General features: G+C 36.1%; 1 protein-coding gene and 1 pseudogene across 1 annotated transcript; one reads left to right on the forward strand and one right to left on the reverse strand.

The window, feature by feature from the left end:
- Positions 1-1,923: 1,923 nt before the first annotated feature.
- Positions 1,924-2,966, forward strand: LOC133869166 (CASP-like protein 5B3). Its single transcript, XM_062306120.1, has 3 exons — positions 1,924-2,057; positions 2,276-2,408; positions 2,760-2,966. Exons 1-3 carry the CDS (start codon positions 1,924-1,926, stop codon positions 2,952-2,954), a joined length of 462 nt encoding a protein of 153 aa, XP_062162104.1. The 3' UTR covers positions 2,955-2,966.
- A 6,841-nt stretch (positions 2,967-9,807) lies between these two features.
- LOC133869889 (large ribosomal subunit protein eL20y-like) lies at positions 9,808-12,566 on the reverse strand (annotated as a pseudogene).
- Positions 12,567-14,681: the final 2,115 nt, after the last annotated feature.

The raw sequence follows: 14,681 nt of genomic DNA on the forward strand, positions 1-14,681 counted from the left end.
CTGTTCTGTCCGTTGATTTATGATTTGCACGTCCATTGATTGGTTGAATTTGGCAAAAGCTTCTTCATAATTCACAGTACATAAGTAATTTTTTAAAATAAAAAATAAATGTATATTTTTTTAAATATTTTTTAACCTTAAATATCACCTATGATACGTGGGCCACGTGAGAGGGTAATTTGAGTTAGACTAAACATGCGAAAGAAAGGACATGTGTCAACATTTTAAGGGGGTGACGTGGACGGCCATCAAAAAAATGAACGGAGGTCAGATAGAAGTACCAACTAGGTTTTTTCATTAACGACAAGTACAACCTGTGATACTTTTTGAAACCGAAGCGGCGATTTGATGTAAGGCCTAACCACATATACCTGTGGAGTATTTAACCCTTAAAATTATTTAAATCACGTATAAAGTTCTATAAATAGAGCCTTATACTCAAATCAAATATTAAGGAAATATGTAACGTTTAAGGGATGAATGTGAAGATATAGGCCATAAGCCGAACAGCCTTAACGTTTGTGTTTTCTCTCTTTCCTTTATCTTTATTTATTTTATTATCAGATTCTATAATAACCATATTTTCAAAGATAAATGATTTATTTATTTCTTTTGTCCATCTCCCGTCTTTTCATTGTTTAAAATCACCATTAAATTTGTGGATTCATATTATCTCTTTCGTATATGGACCCCACAGATTCAATAGTAATTTTAAAATCTCAGAGGACGAGATAGGATATACAGCATGTCTTATTTTCAAAACCATATTTTGAGAGACAGAATCTTAGGATTTGATCAATGTATAGTTGGAGGAAAACTGTATACTATTCTAATGGTGTTCTCGACCGTTTTCCCTTCCCAGAGACTACTTCCATTGATGCACAGTGCTAGAAAATTGATCTTATTTTTCAAGATCCGTGAGATACAAAAAATAAGAAGACAACAAAATTAAATCAAACACACACGACACCAAAATTTAAGCGGTTCTTTAATATGAGGTGCATCCGCTGGCGGAACCCAAATTTCTAAACCAAATTAGAGAAGTAAAACTAGTGGTGGAGGCCACACTATTAGCTTGACAGTGAAAGTCACATGTGCTTCAACACAGAGTGTTTCCATATTTAACTGGACTGGATTCAAATTGACAAGACTCCAAGCTGTGGATTGGAAATAAATAATCCCACTATTTTCCTTATTATTGACCATATCACCATCACGTTTAATTTACATGGTTTGTTTCGGAAATAACAATTATATATCAGTTGTATCAGTTTGGTAATGAAGCAATTATCTGTCTTGTAGCATTATTTCTTTCCTCTGTTCTGCTCTGTTTTACGTTTCAGTAAAATTATCAGCTTTCCGCTTATTTGTTCCTTCCCCAACTCTGTAATTTCTTTTTTGTTCAATTTCCGATGGCTTTTATAAAGTGAAATTAAATTGCAAAGAAAGATATTCGTGTTGGGTGATGAACAAGCTAGCAAGCATACAACACTTGACTAGTCCCTACTCTATGCTATTTACAGGTGAGGCAGAAGATGGAGTTCAAGGATGGAAGTCTTATCTCTTTTTGTCAATTGAAATGTGCCAATTGGAATGTGCCACGTCTCTGAGTATGAAGCTTTCAATCAGGGCTCCTAAATTCTAATTCTGCTTAAATAAACACTCTCCTTGCATTTATTTTATAATACATTGCTTAATTACACTCGTTTCTCCGGCGGCCGGTGAGTGCCATTGCCGGTTTTTCTTTGATTTCTTTTATCCACAATTCCGAAATATGTAGAATAGTTGGCTTTTGCATCCGCTTCTTGTGCTTCATTTCTTATCAACTGCATGTTAGAACTCAAGCTTTTTTTCCTTGCCTTTTTGCCATTTATATCACCTGTTTCTTAATTTCTTATATCAGCGGTGGTATTGGAGTGAAAGATGCAGCAGAATTTTCCTGGGACGCCTGGGACTTTCACCGGCCTTTTTCTGAGGATTTTACAGTGCATTTTCGCTGTTGGGTCGATTGCTTTTATGCTCTCAACCAAGACAGACAAAAAATGGGCAACTTTCCGGTATTTGTTCCTTCCCCAACTCTGTAATTTTCTTCCTGTTGTTAATCTCCTGCTCAAAACCCAGTATATCAATATCATATGTTAATCTCTTGAGTAATCCGAGGACCAATGTACATATAATTGTGTAAATGGATGTCAATCTTGAAATGTATATAGGATCAAAGACACTTTTTGATTTTATGCTCTGTCTCTGTCTCTGTCTCTTTCCTTAGTTTCAGCCACCTGATTATTGCAATGGTTTCACAAGTCACCTGGAGCTCTATGCTTGCTGGGTTTGATGCATATGCCTTGGTGAGAAAGAAGGTCCTGTGCAGTCATGATTTCGTTATCGTCTTTGTGGCCGGAGACTGGGTCAGCCTCTATGAAACTTTTTTAACTCTTTTATTTTTTATTATTTTATTTTTATGAATAAGTAGAAACTTTCAATCAACAACTAGACCAGTACAAGCAATCAGCCAAAACTAGCTGAAAACAGAACAAAGGATCAAAACAAAAGGCTCCCACATAACAACATCCTCAAACAAACCAACTAAACAACCAGAAATTTGAACACAGAGCCAGACTGCAGCAAAACAGAGTAATGAAAAACAGCAAAACAGAGCAACTAATTAGCCAGCAACTCTGTAGGAATGTTCCAAGCTTGGATCAATTGTTTCATTTCTTCCAATTATATATAACACCATTGATTTTTAAATTCAACAGGCGATGGCGGGAATGTCTCTTGCAGCAGCTTCTTCCTCAGCTGGCATTGCGGTGTTGTTCTACGGCGACTTTGGAAGCTGCAAGTTTGGAGAAGAATGCCACAAGTTCCAGATGTCAATTGCCTTGGCCTACATGAGCTGGGTAACAAGTGGAATTTCATCTCTTATTATGCTTTGGCTTTTGGCTGCGGGTTAGACCTTTTCATTGTATATATAATTAATGTAAACGGATGGAGATTATCATCTTCTTTCTCCATAGCTTTTCTTTCGTAATCTCTTTTGTATTGCTTCAATACAACAAGAGATCTCGTATTTATACATGAATGAATGAAGACTTTGTTAGCAAATATATAATTAAATGCTAATTAACAATGTAAATAAGCAAGGAATAATTAATAGAAGAAGAATACCATCAGGTCTCATCTTTGGTAATAATCACATCATGAACATATAGTAGAAGAAGAATGAGCCCAGCATTAGACTGCCAAATAAATAATGCAGAATCATAGGAGCTAGAAACAAACCTAATCTGAGCAATAGTGGAGCTGAATTTAGCAAACCAAGCATGAGGAGCCTGTTTCAACCCATACAATGCCCGACCAAGACAACAAGCTTTGTGTGGTAGATGAGTGTATTCAGGGGGGAGACTGCATATAAACTTCTTCATTGAGATCACTATTGAGAAATGTATTTTTCATTTCCATATGAAAAAGATCCCAACGACACACATAGGCAAACTGCAAAAGGGATCGGACAGAGGTAAGTTGAACTACTGGTGCAAACATCTCCTCATAAGCAATACCATGCTCTTGATTGAAACACTCAGCAAGTATTCGAAGCAGACCAAAATTTGAAAGATGTAGAATAAAATGAGAGAAAGATTCAAGGGGATACAGTGCTTTAACAGGGGCTCAAAGAGGATAAACCCGGAATACCAAAATTACAATCAATACATCAAGTTACTGAAGTTAATTGGCAACTAAGGCTACAGAAAACATAATTGTTCAGACATAGATTATTGAATCACACTCAAAGCAATGTTACCTGAGTTACTTTATATATATATACATAGGCTGGCACCCTCATTTTGGCTAGGGGTGGCTAAAGACCGGTTTGGGGGTGTTTGAACCACCCCATGGCTCTTGGGGGTGGCTGAGCAAAATAGAGGTGCCCAAAATCACTCCCAAGAGCCTTGGGGGTGGCTCGACCACTCCCGTTTGGCCTAGGGGTGGTTTGGAACTGCCCACCCCCAAAGGCGGAAAAAAAAAGAAGAAAAAGGATTAGGTTTGACCTTGGGGGTGGCCGAACCACTCCCAAGGAGCATGGGGTTGGTTCGGCCACTCCTAGGCCAAAAGGTGGTGATTCGGCCACCCTTGTAACGCCCAGTAAATTCAAGCTCTTAAGAAATCATTGATATTGTTGGGGAGACAATATCCACATGTTTTTATAAGCAAACCTAAAGTTGATTCGAAAAATTAAAAGATCAAAACCTAAAAACCCTTAAAAACCTAAAAGTTACATTTAAGCTTTAAACTTTGATTGAACCAAAAATAGGTCAAACGAACTCAGATTTAGATGATTCAAAGACCGTTGTACTTACAAAAGAAAGATCTATCATATGGCAAAAGTTAGTAAAAAAGTCCACCAGTTGACTTTTTGACCCGAGCCTAAATAACCTAACTGTTGATATTAAACGAAAAACTGTCAAGAAAAATATCTCCATGCTTCTAGAAACATTTAGGTATAAAAAACAAGAGTAATGATGAAATGATAGGATATCTCAAAAGTAATCATGAAAAGGAGGAAAAATCAATAAAGCAAGTATGAACGCAAAAAGTAGATAAAAGATATTTTGGCTTTATAGACAGAAACTTTGACTTGACCGAAACTACGTCAAAACGAACTCAAAATGAGACGAACCAAAAAGAGAAAATGTTTGTCATGAAGTCCTCTATCTACCCTCAAAATTTCACATCAATCGGAGTACGTTTGACCATCGAAATAATTCCCGGAGTAGGCTGCCCTCTAGTTGGACGAAAATTCTAAATTTCAAATTTACAAGACATTATCCAATAAGCTAATTCTTTTATTACATTTTGGACCTAAATACCCCTAACTTCCTCCTATAAATAAGCATGCAAGGCTCCTTGTTTTCCACACAAAATCCTAGACAACTTTCTTGAAAGCTTTGTGCTTTGGTTTTCTCTCCCTTTTTCTCTCCTTCTACTACACAACCACTTTGGTGTTCTTGAAGTTATTTTTCTCTCCAAATCAAATTGGTGAGTAAATCTTGACACCTCTTCCTTACTATTTAATGTCATTTGTATTTATTACTACGGAGTTGGTTTAAACAACCCCCGTATTTATTTACTTGTTTATTTGTTTCGTTACTACGGCGTTGGTTTAACAACCCCCGTATTCATTTACTTTAAAATGCAATCCTACAAAGTGGCTATGCCGCTAATTTCCCTATCCCTTTACAGCATAATATTATCTTGTTAGGATTCATGTTTAAGTGTTATGTCACCAAGAGCACTATGCTGTGTTTCGGTGCTTACACATGAATCGTTGTAGTATTTATATTCTTATATTATTGTCTTGTTTTACACTTACAATTATTGTGGGTAAACATAATTACTTTAAAATGCAATCCTACAAAGTGGCTATGCCGCTAATTTCTCTATCCCTTTACAGCATAATATTATCTTGTTAGGATTCATGTTTAAGTGTTATGTCACCAAGAGCACTATGCTGTGTTTCGGTGCTTACACATGAATCGTTGTAGTATTTATATTCTTATATTATTGTCTTGTTTTACACTTACAATTCTTGTGGGTAAACATAATTACTTTAAAATGCAATCCTACAAAGTGGCTATGCCGCTAATTTCCCTATCCCTTTACAACATAATATTATCTTGTTAGGATTCATGTTTAAGTGTTATGTCACCAAGAGCACTATGCTGTGTTTCGGTGCTTACACATGAATCGTTGTAGTATTTATATTCTTATATTATTGTCTTGTTTTACACTTACAATTCTTGTGGGTAAACATAAATTGCTTTAAAATACTTATTAAGTTCTTTGACTAAAAGACTTATGTTTAAACATTATGTCACTACGTTTCAATGTTTGAACATAAAGCTTAAACTGTCAAAAACTTATAAGTAATCACCTTTTAATATTAATGACTAAAAACGATTAATGAATGGATATAAAAATAAACAGTTTTAATATTTGAAAAAGGACTGATGAATATAATATCTTCTTTGTATATATATTTATTTATGACAGAAAAGGAGCTAAGAAACTACACCAAGGAGTGTAAGTATGGATGTACTTACTGAGGAATGATTCTACGTTTCATTAGGACTGTATGGTGTGTGTTTATTGCATGTGGTTGTTCATGCATTGCATGTTGTGTCCAATTAATATAACGGCTGATGAGATAGCCATCAACAAGTTGATGTAGTAGCAAGGGGAGGGAAGGCTAGTCAGTGGATCCAGGGGGTTCAGAGTGACCCAGGGGTATCCGAAGGCCTAATATATAACTAATGCTGGGACCAGTAGGATTCCAGTGCAAACAGGTAAGACTTTAAGTGTGAGGCAAAGGACGTGAACGGGTTCAGATAACCTAGAACGAGAGGTCTGAAGTAAGATGATCCTAAAACACAAACTAAATAGTTACTACGATGCATATTCATACAACCTTTACATTTGCATTCTATATGAACTGTTATTAGATTGATAGTAACGTAGATATGAAAATAGATGACTCACTTGTTTGTCTATGCAAATATGATAACGCCATATTTGCATAGTTACTGATGCAGATATGGAGAATGAAGGCATGGACCCATATGCCAATTTTGATGGTTTTTGAAACCATCAACGAACTATCATGTGCTAGCTTAGAAATTACTAGTTGCGCTTATATGTGTTTTGTTTTATGGCATGTAAATATTTATAACAATGTCATGTTCGACATGTTTTATGTTATATGCTTATGTGCCGCCTGTGGCACTAATTTTGATGCACCTAGTGTGCATATAGGATGTAAAGATAAACCTAAGTAACTTTTAATAAATGTATCGAGGTATTTCAGTCAGCTCTATATGTGTTATGCTATCAATTCCTAAGTCTTTAGAAGAAAAAAAATATATTCCGCTGCGAGAGTTTATCTCTGATGTAGTAATGTCACGTGAAAACCGGAGGTTTCTGCTTACGAATTTGCAGGCTCAAATTCGGGGCGTTACAACCCTCAAGAGACAAAAAAAAAAAAAAAAAAGGTCAGGGTTTGGCTTAGGGGTGGCTGAACTCACTCCCAGGTCAAACGGGAGTATAGCCAAAAAAAAAAAAAAAAAGGTAAGAGTTTGGCCCTTGGAGGTGGTTCAGCAACTCCTTTGGCCAAAATAGGGTGGCCTGCCGCCCACTTATTATTATTATTTTTTTAACTTAATTTTTAATATTTTTAAATTAAAAAATGATATGTGGCAAGGGCATTAAATGAATATTTCAAAAAAATGGGTCTTTTTGAAACATATTGGTAGTCTGGGGCTAGAGTACCAGGGTTGATATTTTAAGAGGTTACTTCCAAAATGGCTGGTAATTTTGGGAGCTTAAATGTAATTTTTCATTTTATTTGTTATTAGTGAAACTAACTTCATGAATTTAATTATCTATCCAAATACAATTTTAATTAAAATCGTAGCTGTGCATAAGGAGGAGATAATATTAAAAAAAAAGTAAACTTTTGCTTTTTGGGCTCTTTACATTTGAAGAAGAATTCTGACCAATGTTTAATAACATTGGTTAAAGAGCCTGTTATATGATATTTTTTGTCCAATGGATTGGATTTTTTTGGTAGTTTGGTAAGCCATTTTAATTAAAAAGATAAAATAGCTAAGCAATTGTAAAGAGTTTGAGAATTTTATATGTAAACCTTGCAAATAAAACCTGTGTTAATTTGAATTTAGCACGTGTAATTCTCCTTCTTGAGAAACACTAGAAACTATAAGAACTCGTACCTTTGTTGTTACAAGGATAAAGACTATATTTGAAATACTACACTGATGTGGTTTTTGGCTGATCTCTTTACAATTGAATTCAAACTAAGATCATGGCTTTGAATGTTTGAATTAGGAGTTGGGTTATTTTGTGCTTCAACAAAAACCATACTACTATTCCACAACTATTTCATCATATCGATGTGGCATGATTTAATAACCCTTTATTTATTTTAATAAGAACCAATCATAAGGCTTCTAAATTTTGTCATGTCAGCAAAATGAGATAGTGACATCGTTTTTGGCACTTTGTTTTATGAGCAATGTTGCTCTTCAAACTCATTTATCCACCTTTTTCACACGGGATGTAACGTATTTTAAATAGCTTTTCTTTATCTTTTTTCTTTTTTGAGTGGCTGACCTACTTAAAACGTGTCACGTCAGCTAAATGTAAGAGAAGTGTGATTAATAGCATTACTCTTCTTTTATTCTAATGTAATTCCTTTTTTTAGGCCCATGAAGAACATATATGGGTCATGACAACGAGTAATGCTATAAGGAAGACTCATTTGCTCTTTGAGTCCTCTCCAAATGGATGTGGCATTAAAATCACCATTGAATCAAAATTCAGTAGTAATCTATCACACATAATTTTAAAAGATATATCAATTTTAGGATGACTTAAAGAGAACATGAGTCATCTTTATAGTATTACTCCGTAACAACATGATTGCTTGAAGATGAGAGCACTCCTTTTATTGGATGTTCTCATTCGAGGCTAAAATTCTAAAGAAATTGGTAGCAATTTTTCGAAACAATGGAAGCTACGTGTCATCTCCAATACTATGGGCTCGTTTGGTATGTGACATAATCATTCCATTAGGAAAATGAATAGATATTACTGAAAATGAAAGAAGTGAAATAAAATAGGTATTTTTGTTTCTTAGTTTAGTGGCAATACATATGCTATTATCAGAATTGTAACAAAATTACTAAAATACCCAAAATATATATATGAAGAATAAAATAATACTTATAAATTAAAAGAAAACGGAAAACCTTAAAAAAAATCTTTAGTTGCAAATCACCATGGCAGAACCACAGGGTGGTCTTCACCCACATTCGAAAGAACTGGTTGCGGAAGGATAGGATGAAACAAGAGAGGGTGATAATCCTAACCCGTTCCTCGGATTTGGATCAAAGACGTGGCATAATCCTAACCCGTTCAATTACAATAAACAACCACGATTTAAAGAATTGCACTCAAGAGTCCTATGGTGAAGAAGTTTTGTAGTAGCAATACTCTTTTAATTTAGAATAAGAATGTATAATTTCATTAGGAGTTTAAAATTAGAATAACTTAGAGATAATAAATTATCTTTGTTGATAACATTAAAATTAGGATTAGATTAGGATTTAAATGTTACATTATTGATAACATTAGAAGTTATTTATTCTTAGTTAATTAGTCTTTTACTTTACTATGCATCGTAAGTGTCTACTGATAAAATATTAGCTATAACATTTAAATCCTAATCTAATCCTAATTTTAATGTTACCAATAAAGATAACTAATTAATTATCTCTAAGTTATTCTAATCTTAAACTTCTAATAAAATTATATATTCTTATTCTAAATTAAGAGTGTTTTGCTATTACAAGACTTATTCGGCCATAGGATGTACACCCGTAACAAAATTTTATGCCCCCATGCTGATAAATGTCAAAATCAAGCCTTTGAATATAGACTCCAACTCTTAAACTATCACTGGTAGGAAGGTCTCTACTAAAATGATTCAAAAATAGACCAGTCTTAACACTTGAGATCGAGTTCATTCGTTAAAGAGAAATGATCCCTACACTCATTTCTCACAACAGTCCCACAACAAGCTGACGTGGCTAGTAATATTTTATTATTTTTTTTGTTTTGTTTTTTTTTTTTTTTTGTAAAAAAATAATAAAATATTACCAGCCACATCAGCTTGTTGTGGGACTGTTGTGAGAAATGAGTGTAAGGATCATTTCTCTTCGTCAAATGGCTAAGTTACATGAACAAGCTGGGTCTCGTTGCTTTGTAAGTGGTCTTCAGCTTCCTGGTTGGTGGCCTATCCTTCTTGAACACCAACGGGAACTTGATTCTTGGAGTTGTGGAACTGTTTGGTGCTCTCCCTCTTGCAAAGCTTCGAGGGGATGGGGGCAGTCTTGATGATTTGGATGCAAGGAAACCTGACTCTGTGTCGAGATGCCATCTCATTGTACACCAGTTCGACTTTGATACCTCAACCAAATACCATGCATAGTTCTTGATCTTGGTAGGGTTCTTCTCGAAAATCTACAAAATCCCTCCCAGTAATATAAAGAATTACCATTAGAAAGGAAAGTATTGGCAAAAAATCTGCAATACAACAAATTATACACTTCATCCGACAAATAGATATTCGTGGAGTTCGATCTGATTAAAATATGTTAACCAGGCAATTTCAAGCTTGTGAATCTTGTTACTGCAGTGACATGCCACACAAACAAACTACCTACGTACTCTTGATTCAACAAACTTGAGTAACTAGAATCCCTGGTTGGAGATTTAAGTTTATGGTTGTGGAAATTATATGAAAAACTATATATCAAACACAACAACGAAGCTGCTATATGGACCTAAGCTAGAGGACTACGAATACTACACAGCATAAAGATCATCACAAGTACTGGCAAAGCCTAAGATTTCATGAGAACTAAAACTTACGGTAATTGTCCATCTAGTCTAATTACATTAAATTCAAATGGTACACTGAAAGCTCGATGGTGCTAGAATGACAGTGGAACAGTGTACGAAGACAACCTACAAAGCTGCAGTACCAGGCTAATATCATTTGAAAGGGTTTTCACAAGAAATTGGTAAATTATCAGATTAAACGGGAAATTTTTACTTTTTCATCAAATTAAACTATCATTTATTTTCTTCCACAATCCATTAAAAAAAATTCAAGCCTACAAGTCTTATGGTTTTAGCCACTGCCACACAGTCCTAATATGTTGGAATACAATGAATTCAAAGAACTGTTATAATTGTCATTGAATGATAGAACTACAGCTAGTTTACAATGCACTAATTTTAGTTCAGTAGCCCAGCCCTCAATGTAATAGCAAAAGGAAAAAACAAACCTCAAACACCAACATTAACAAACAACATATAGCCACTTCCCCCGCCACCAGATGAAACCTCTAACATCTCTTCCACAGTGAATCTTCATTATGACAAGAACCAAACAAACATGACGAAACACTGTTCCTTCATTAAAATGAAGGAAGAAAGGTTTCTAATTACCTACAAATTATCCGACAAACCATCTTAGACAAAATCGAAAATATACTAAAAGAATATACCTCGTTAATGGAAACACTACACACAAAAAGAGCATTTATGAACGGTTTTTTTCTAGACAATTTCTGAAATCGTCTAGAAAAAAAAAATTGCAGACAGTTTTTTCGAAACCGTCTGTAAAAAATTTATTATGGATGGTTTAATCAAACCGTCCATAAAATTCCAGACGGTTTTATAAAAACCATCTATAAATTTATAGACGGTTTTGTATAAAAGTTCAGTTCCAGACGATTTCAAAATGAAATTTTTTTTCCCACCCCATGTCATCAATCAGCGTGATGCCCCAGATTTCACCACATCCATCCGATTTTTTTTTCCGGCCAAAATCACAACTGTCCGTGAAACAAAACAATCACAACCGCTTCCCTCAAACACATCTAAAGACCTAACCCTCGAACGCTTCCTTGACTTAAAAAAAAAAACCCTAACTTCCCTTCTCTGAATCGAGCCGATCGAAGAACCCGCCTCAGATCTTTGGGGGCAGAGTCGTCGACGATTGCTACCTGCTTCTTCTTCAAGAACGACGGCAACGGAAGAGAGCTCCTCCGATTTCTCTGGTTCGGTTTCTCGGATTGCACCGCCGGTTTCCGGCTAGATCTAGGGTTAGCTACATCTCTGGTTCGCTTTCGTTTCCTTTTATGGTTTGGATTTGATTTGGGTGTTGATCTGGTTTTGATTGGATTTGAGTGGCCGGATTTGATTTGGATGTTGATCTAGTTTTGATTGGATTTGAGTGGCCGAATTTGTGGTGGTGGGTGTCGGTTGGGTCTCGATCTCCCGTTCGGGTGGGCCAGGGAGAAAGGGGCAGCGGGACCGTCGGTTGGGTCTCTGTTGATCGGCGGTGGCAAGGTTGAGGAAGGCGATCTCATGGACCTAGGACGAAAATACCCTTATCATTATATAATTAATTATATTAATATATATAAAAAAAATTAAAAATTAAAAATCGCATGGATAAGTGGATAACAAAAAAAAAATTATAAATTCTGGACGGTTTGGCCCAAACCGTCCATAACCTGGATTAGCGAACCATTTTTCTGAACGATTTGAAACCGTCCAAAAAAAACCATCTGGACCTTTTTCTAGACGGTTTTTTGCAATTTCTGAAACCGTCCAGAATTCTTGAAATTTTTGTAGTGAAAGAATTTGTCCATTACTCTTCTTAACCTTCTTCAGCTTCCTCAGAAAATACCTAATCCACACCAACCAAACAACATTAAACCAAAACTAATAATCAAATAACCACAAACCCAGATCTCAGTTCCCTCCACCAAAAATAAAAAACCCAAAGATTTCAACCAAATCACTCACCAAAACTTGGACTTGGTGCGAACCTCGTTCGTAGCCCAGAGTTTCATCCAATAAATCTTCTGGTGCTCATCATATTCAGTTGGCAGAGCCCTCCCAACGACTTGGTTGTAGCAGTTATCTTCAACTGCTACTGTAATTTCAGTGAAAGAATGAAAGAAAGAAAGGAATAAAAAAAAAAAGAAGAAAAGAATGAGAATTGAAGAAGAATTCTGAATTTTATTGACTTGGCAATGTTCGAGAGCGCCAATCTCCAGCTATTTCGAGAAAGCTAATCTCCTTAGTTCAACAAAACTTTACAAATGTCAAAACGTAATTCTACAGCTCAACTTTGCTCAATATATTGCTATTGAACTCCTACTGTAAAACATAATCAAAATGCATACTTTTACAAGTAAAACGACATTACAACTTCATGCACGTGCAATACCGAACTACCGACTTCCAACTAGAATTCACTGTCTTCAACTGGAATCCACATATTGCACTGCATACTCCATAACTGCCACGTTTCCTTCTAACTTCCATGCGTGTAACATTACTTCCCTCATTTTAAAACACCTTGCCCACAAGGTGTGGAAAGGTGTCTTTCAATTGATGAAACTGTTCCCAGGTGGCCTCCTCTGGAGTCTGTCCTTCCCAACGAATAAGAAGATCAACACATGCTTGGTTGTTCTTTGGCTTGATGCGACAATCATGGACTTCAGCAGGCTATGGCTGTAAGACACCCTCAAAATTAACTGGTGGTAATGTTGGAATCACAGAAGAGGAAGAACCCAATTTAGCTTTGAGTTGAGATACATGGAAAATCGGATGAATCTGGGCTTCTAAAGGTAAGTCCAGCTCATAGGCAACTTTCCCCACCTTGCGAAGAAGAAATGGCCCGTAAAAGCGAGGCGATAGTTTAAGTGCCCTTCGAACAGTAATAGTTGACTGCCTATAAGGTTGCCTAAGGTAGACTAGCTGACCAACATCAAAATTCCTTTCAATCCTTTTCAAATTTGCATAATGTTTCATACGTTGTTGAGCTTGATGCAGGTTCTGCTTAAGGAGAGTAAGGATCTGCTGTCGTGTTCTAAGCTCCTCATCTACTGCTTCCACCCTTGTAGTCTTGGTATATTGGACAGCAACCGGGGAGGGGGTACTCCATAAATAGCTTCATAAGGAGTCATCTTAGTTGTAGTATGCCAACTGGTATTGTACCAGTATTCCGCCCATGGTAGCCAACTAGACCATTGCTTCGGTCTATCTTGAGTAGAACATCTCAAGTAATTTTCCAAGGCTTTGTTGACAATCTCTGTTTGACCATCTGTCTGTGGATGATAACTAGAGCTCATATTAAGAGAAGTCTCTTGCAATCTAAAAAATTCTCTCCAAAAAATACTAGTGAACACAAGATCTCTATCAGAGATGATTGAATTAGGCATCCCATGCAACTTAAAAATCTGAGCCACAAACACCCTATCCACTGTGACTGCAATATAAGGATGGGAGAGAGCAATGAAATGAGCATACTTAGATAATCGATCGACTACTACCATGATAACAGAATGGCCCTAAGAAAGAGCCAATCCTTCTACAAAATCCATTGAAATTTTAGACCAAACCCGAGTTGGAATTAGGAGTGGTTGTAGTAGCCCTACAGGGGAAACATTCTCCTGCTTATTCCTTTGGCAGACTCCACAGTCCCAAATGAAATGCCTCAAAATACTTCTCATCCCCTTCCAATAAGAATCTTTCTTTTCTCTCTAAAATGTTTTGTCATAGCCAGAGTGACCAGCCATCAGATCACTATGAACAAAAGAGAGGACCTTTTGTTTAAGCTGAGGAGACTAGCCAAATGTAATTCTGTTTTTGCAAAGCAGAATTCCATCCCTGCATGAATACTTGCAAAAGTCCAGCTCCTGATTCTGCCATTAAACCAACAGAGGTTGCAATTCAAGATCAAAAGCATATTGAGTCTTCAATTCCTCCACCCAATTAGCCCTTGGAATCGATAGAAATGACATAATCATTTCAGTGTTAGTTTCAATATCAGTATCAGTATCCCATTCCTCCTTCCTGGACAACGCATCAGCTACATTATTTTTAGGGGTAATTACCTTTTCCCCCCATGAACTACCAAAAAATGCGCGATGCCCCCATGGACTACCAACTTGACCAAAATGAGCATTCAACTACCAAAGACAACCATTTTCCTCCCTTCTGTCAGTTAGAAGGGTTAAAAG

The sequence above is a fragment of the Alnus glutinosa genome, chromosome 5 (genome assembly GCF_958979055.1).
Source record: "Alnus glutinosa chromosome 5, dhAlnGlut1.1, whole genome shotgun sequence".
Lineage (NCBI taxonomy): Eukaryota > Viridiplantae > Streptophyta > Magnoliopsida > Fagales > Betulaceae > Alnus > Alnus glutinosa.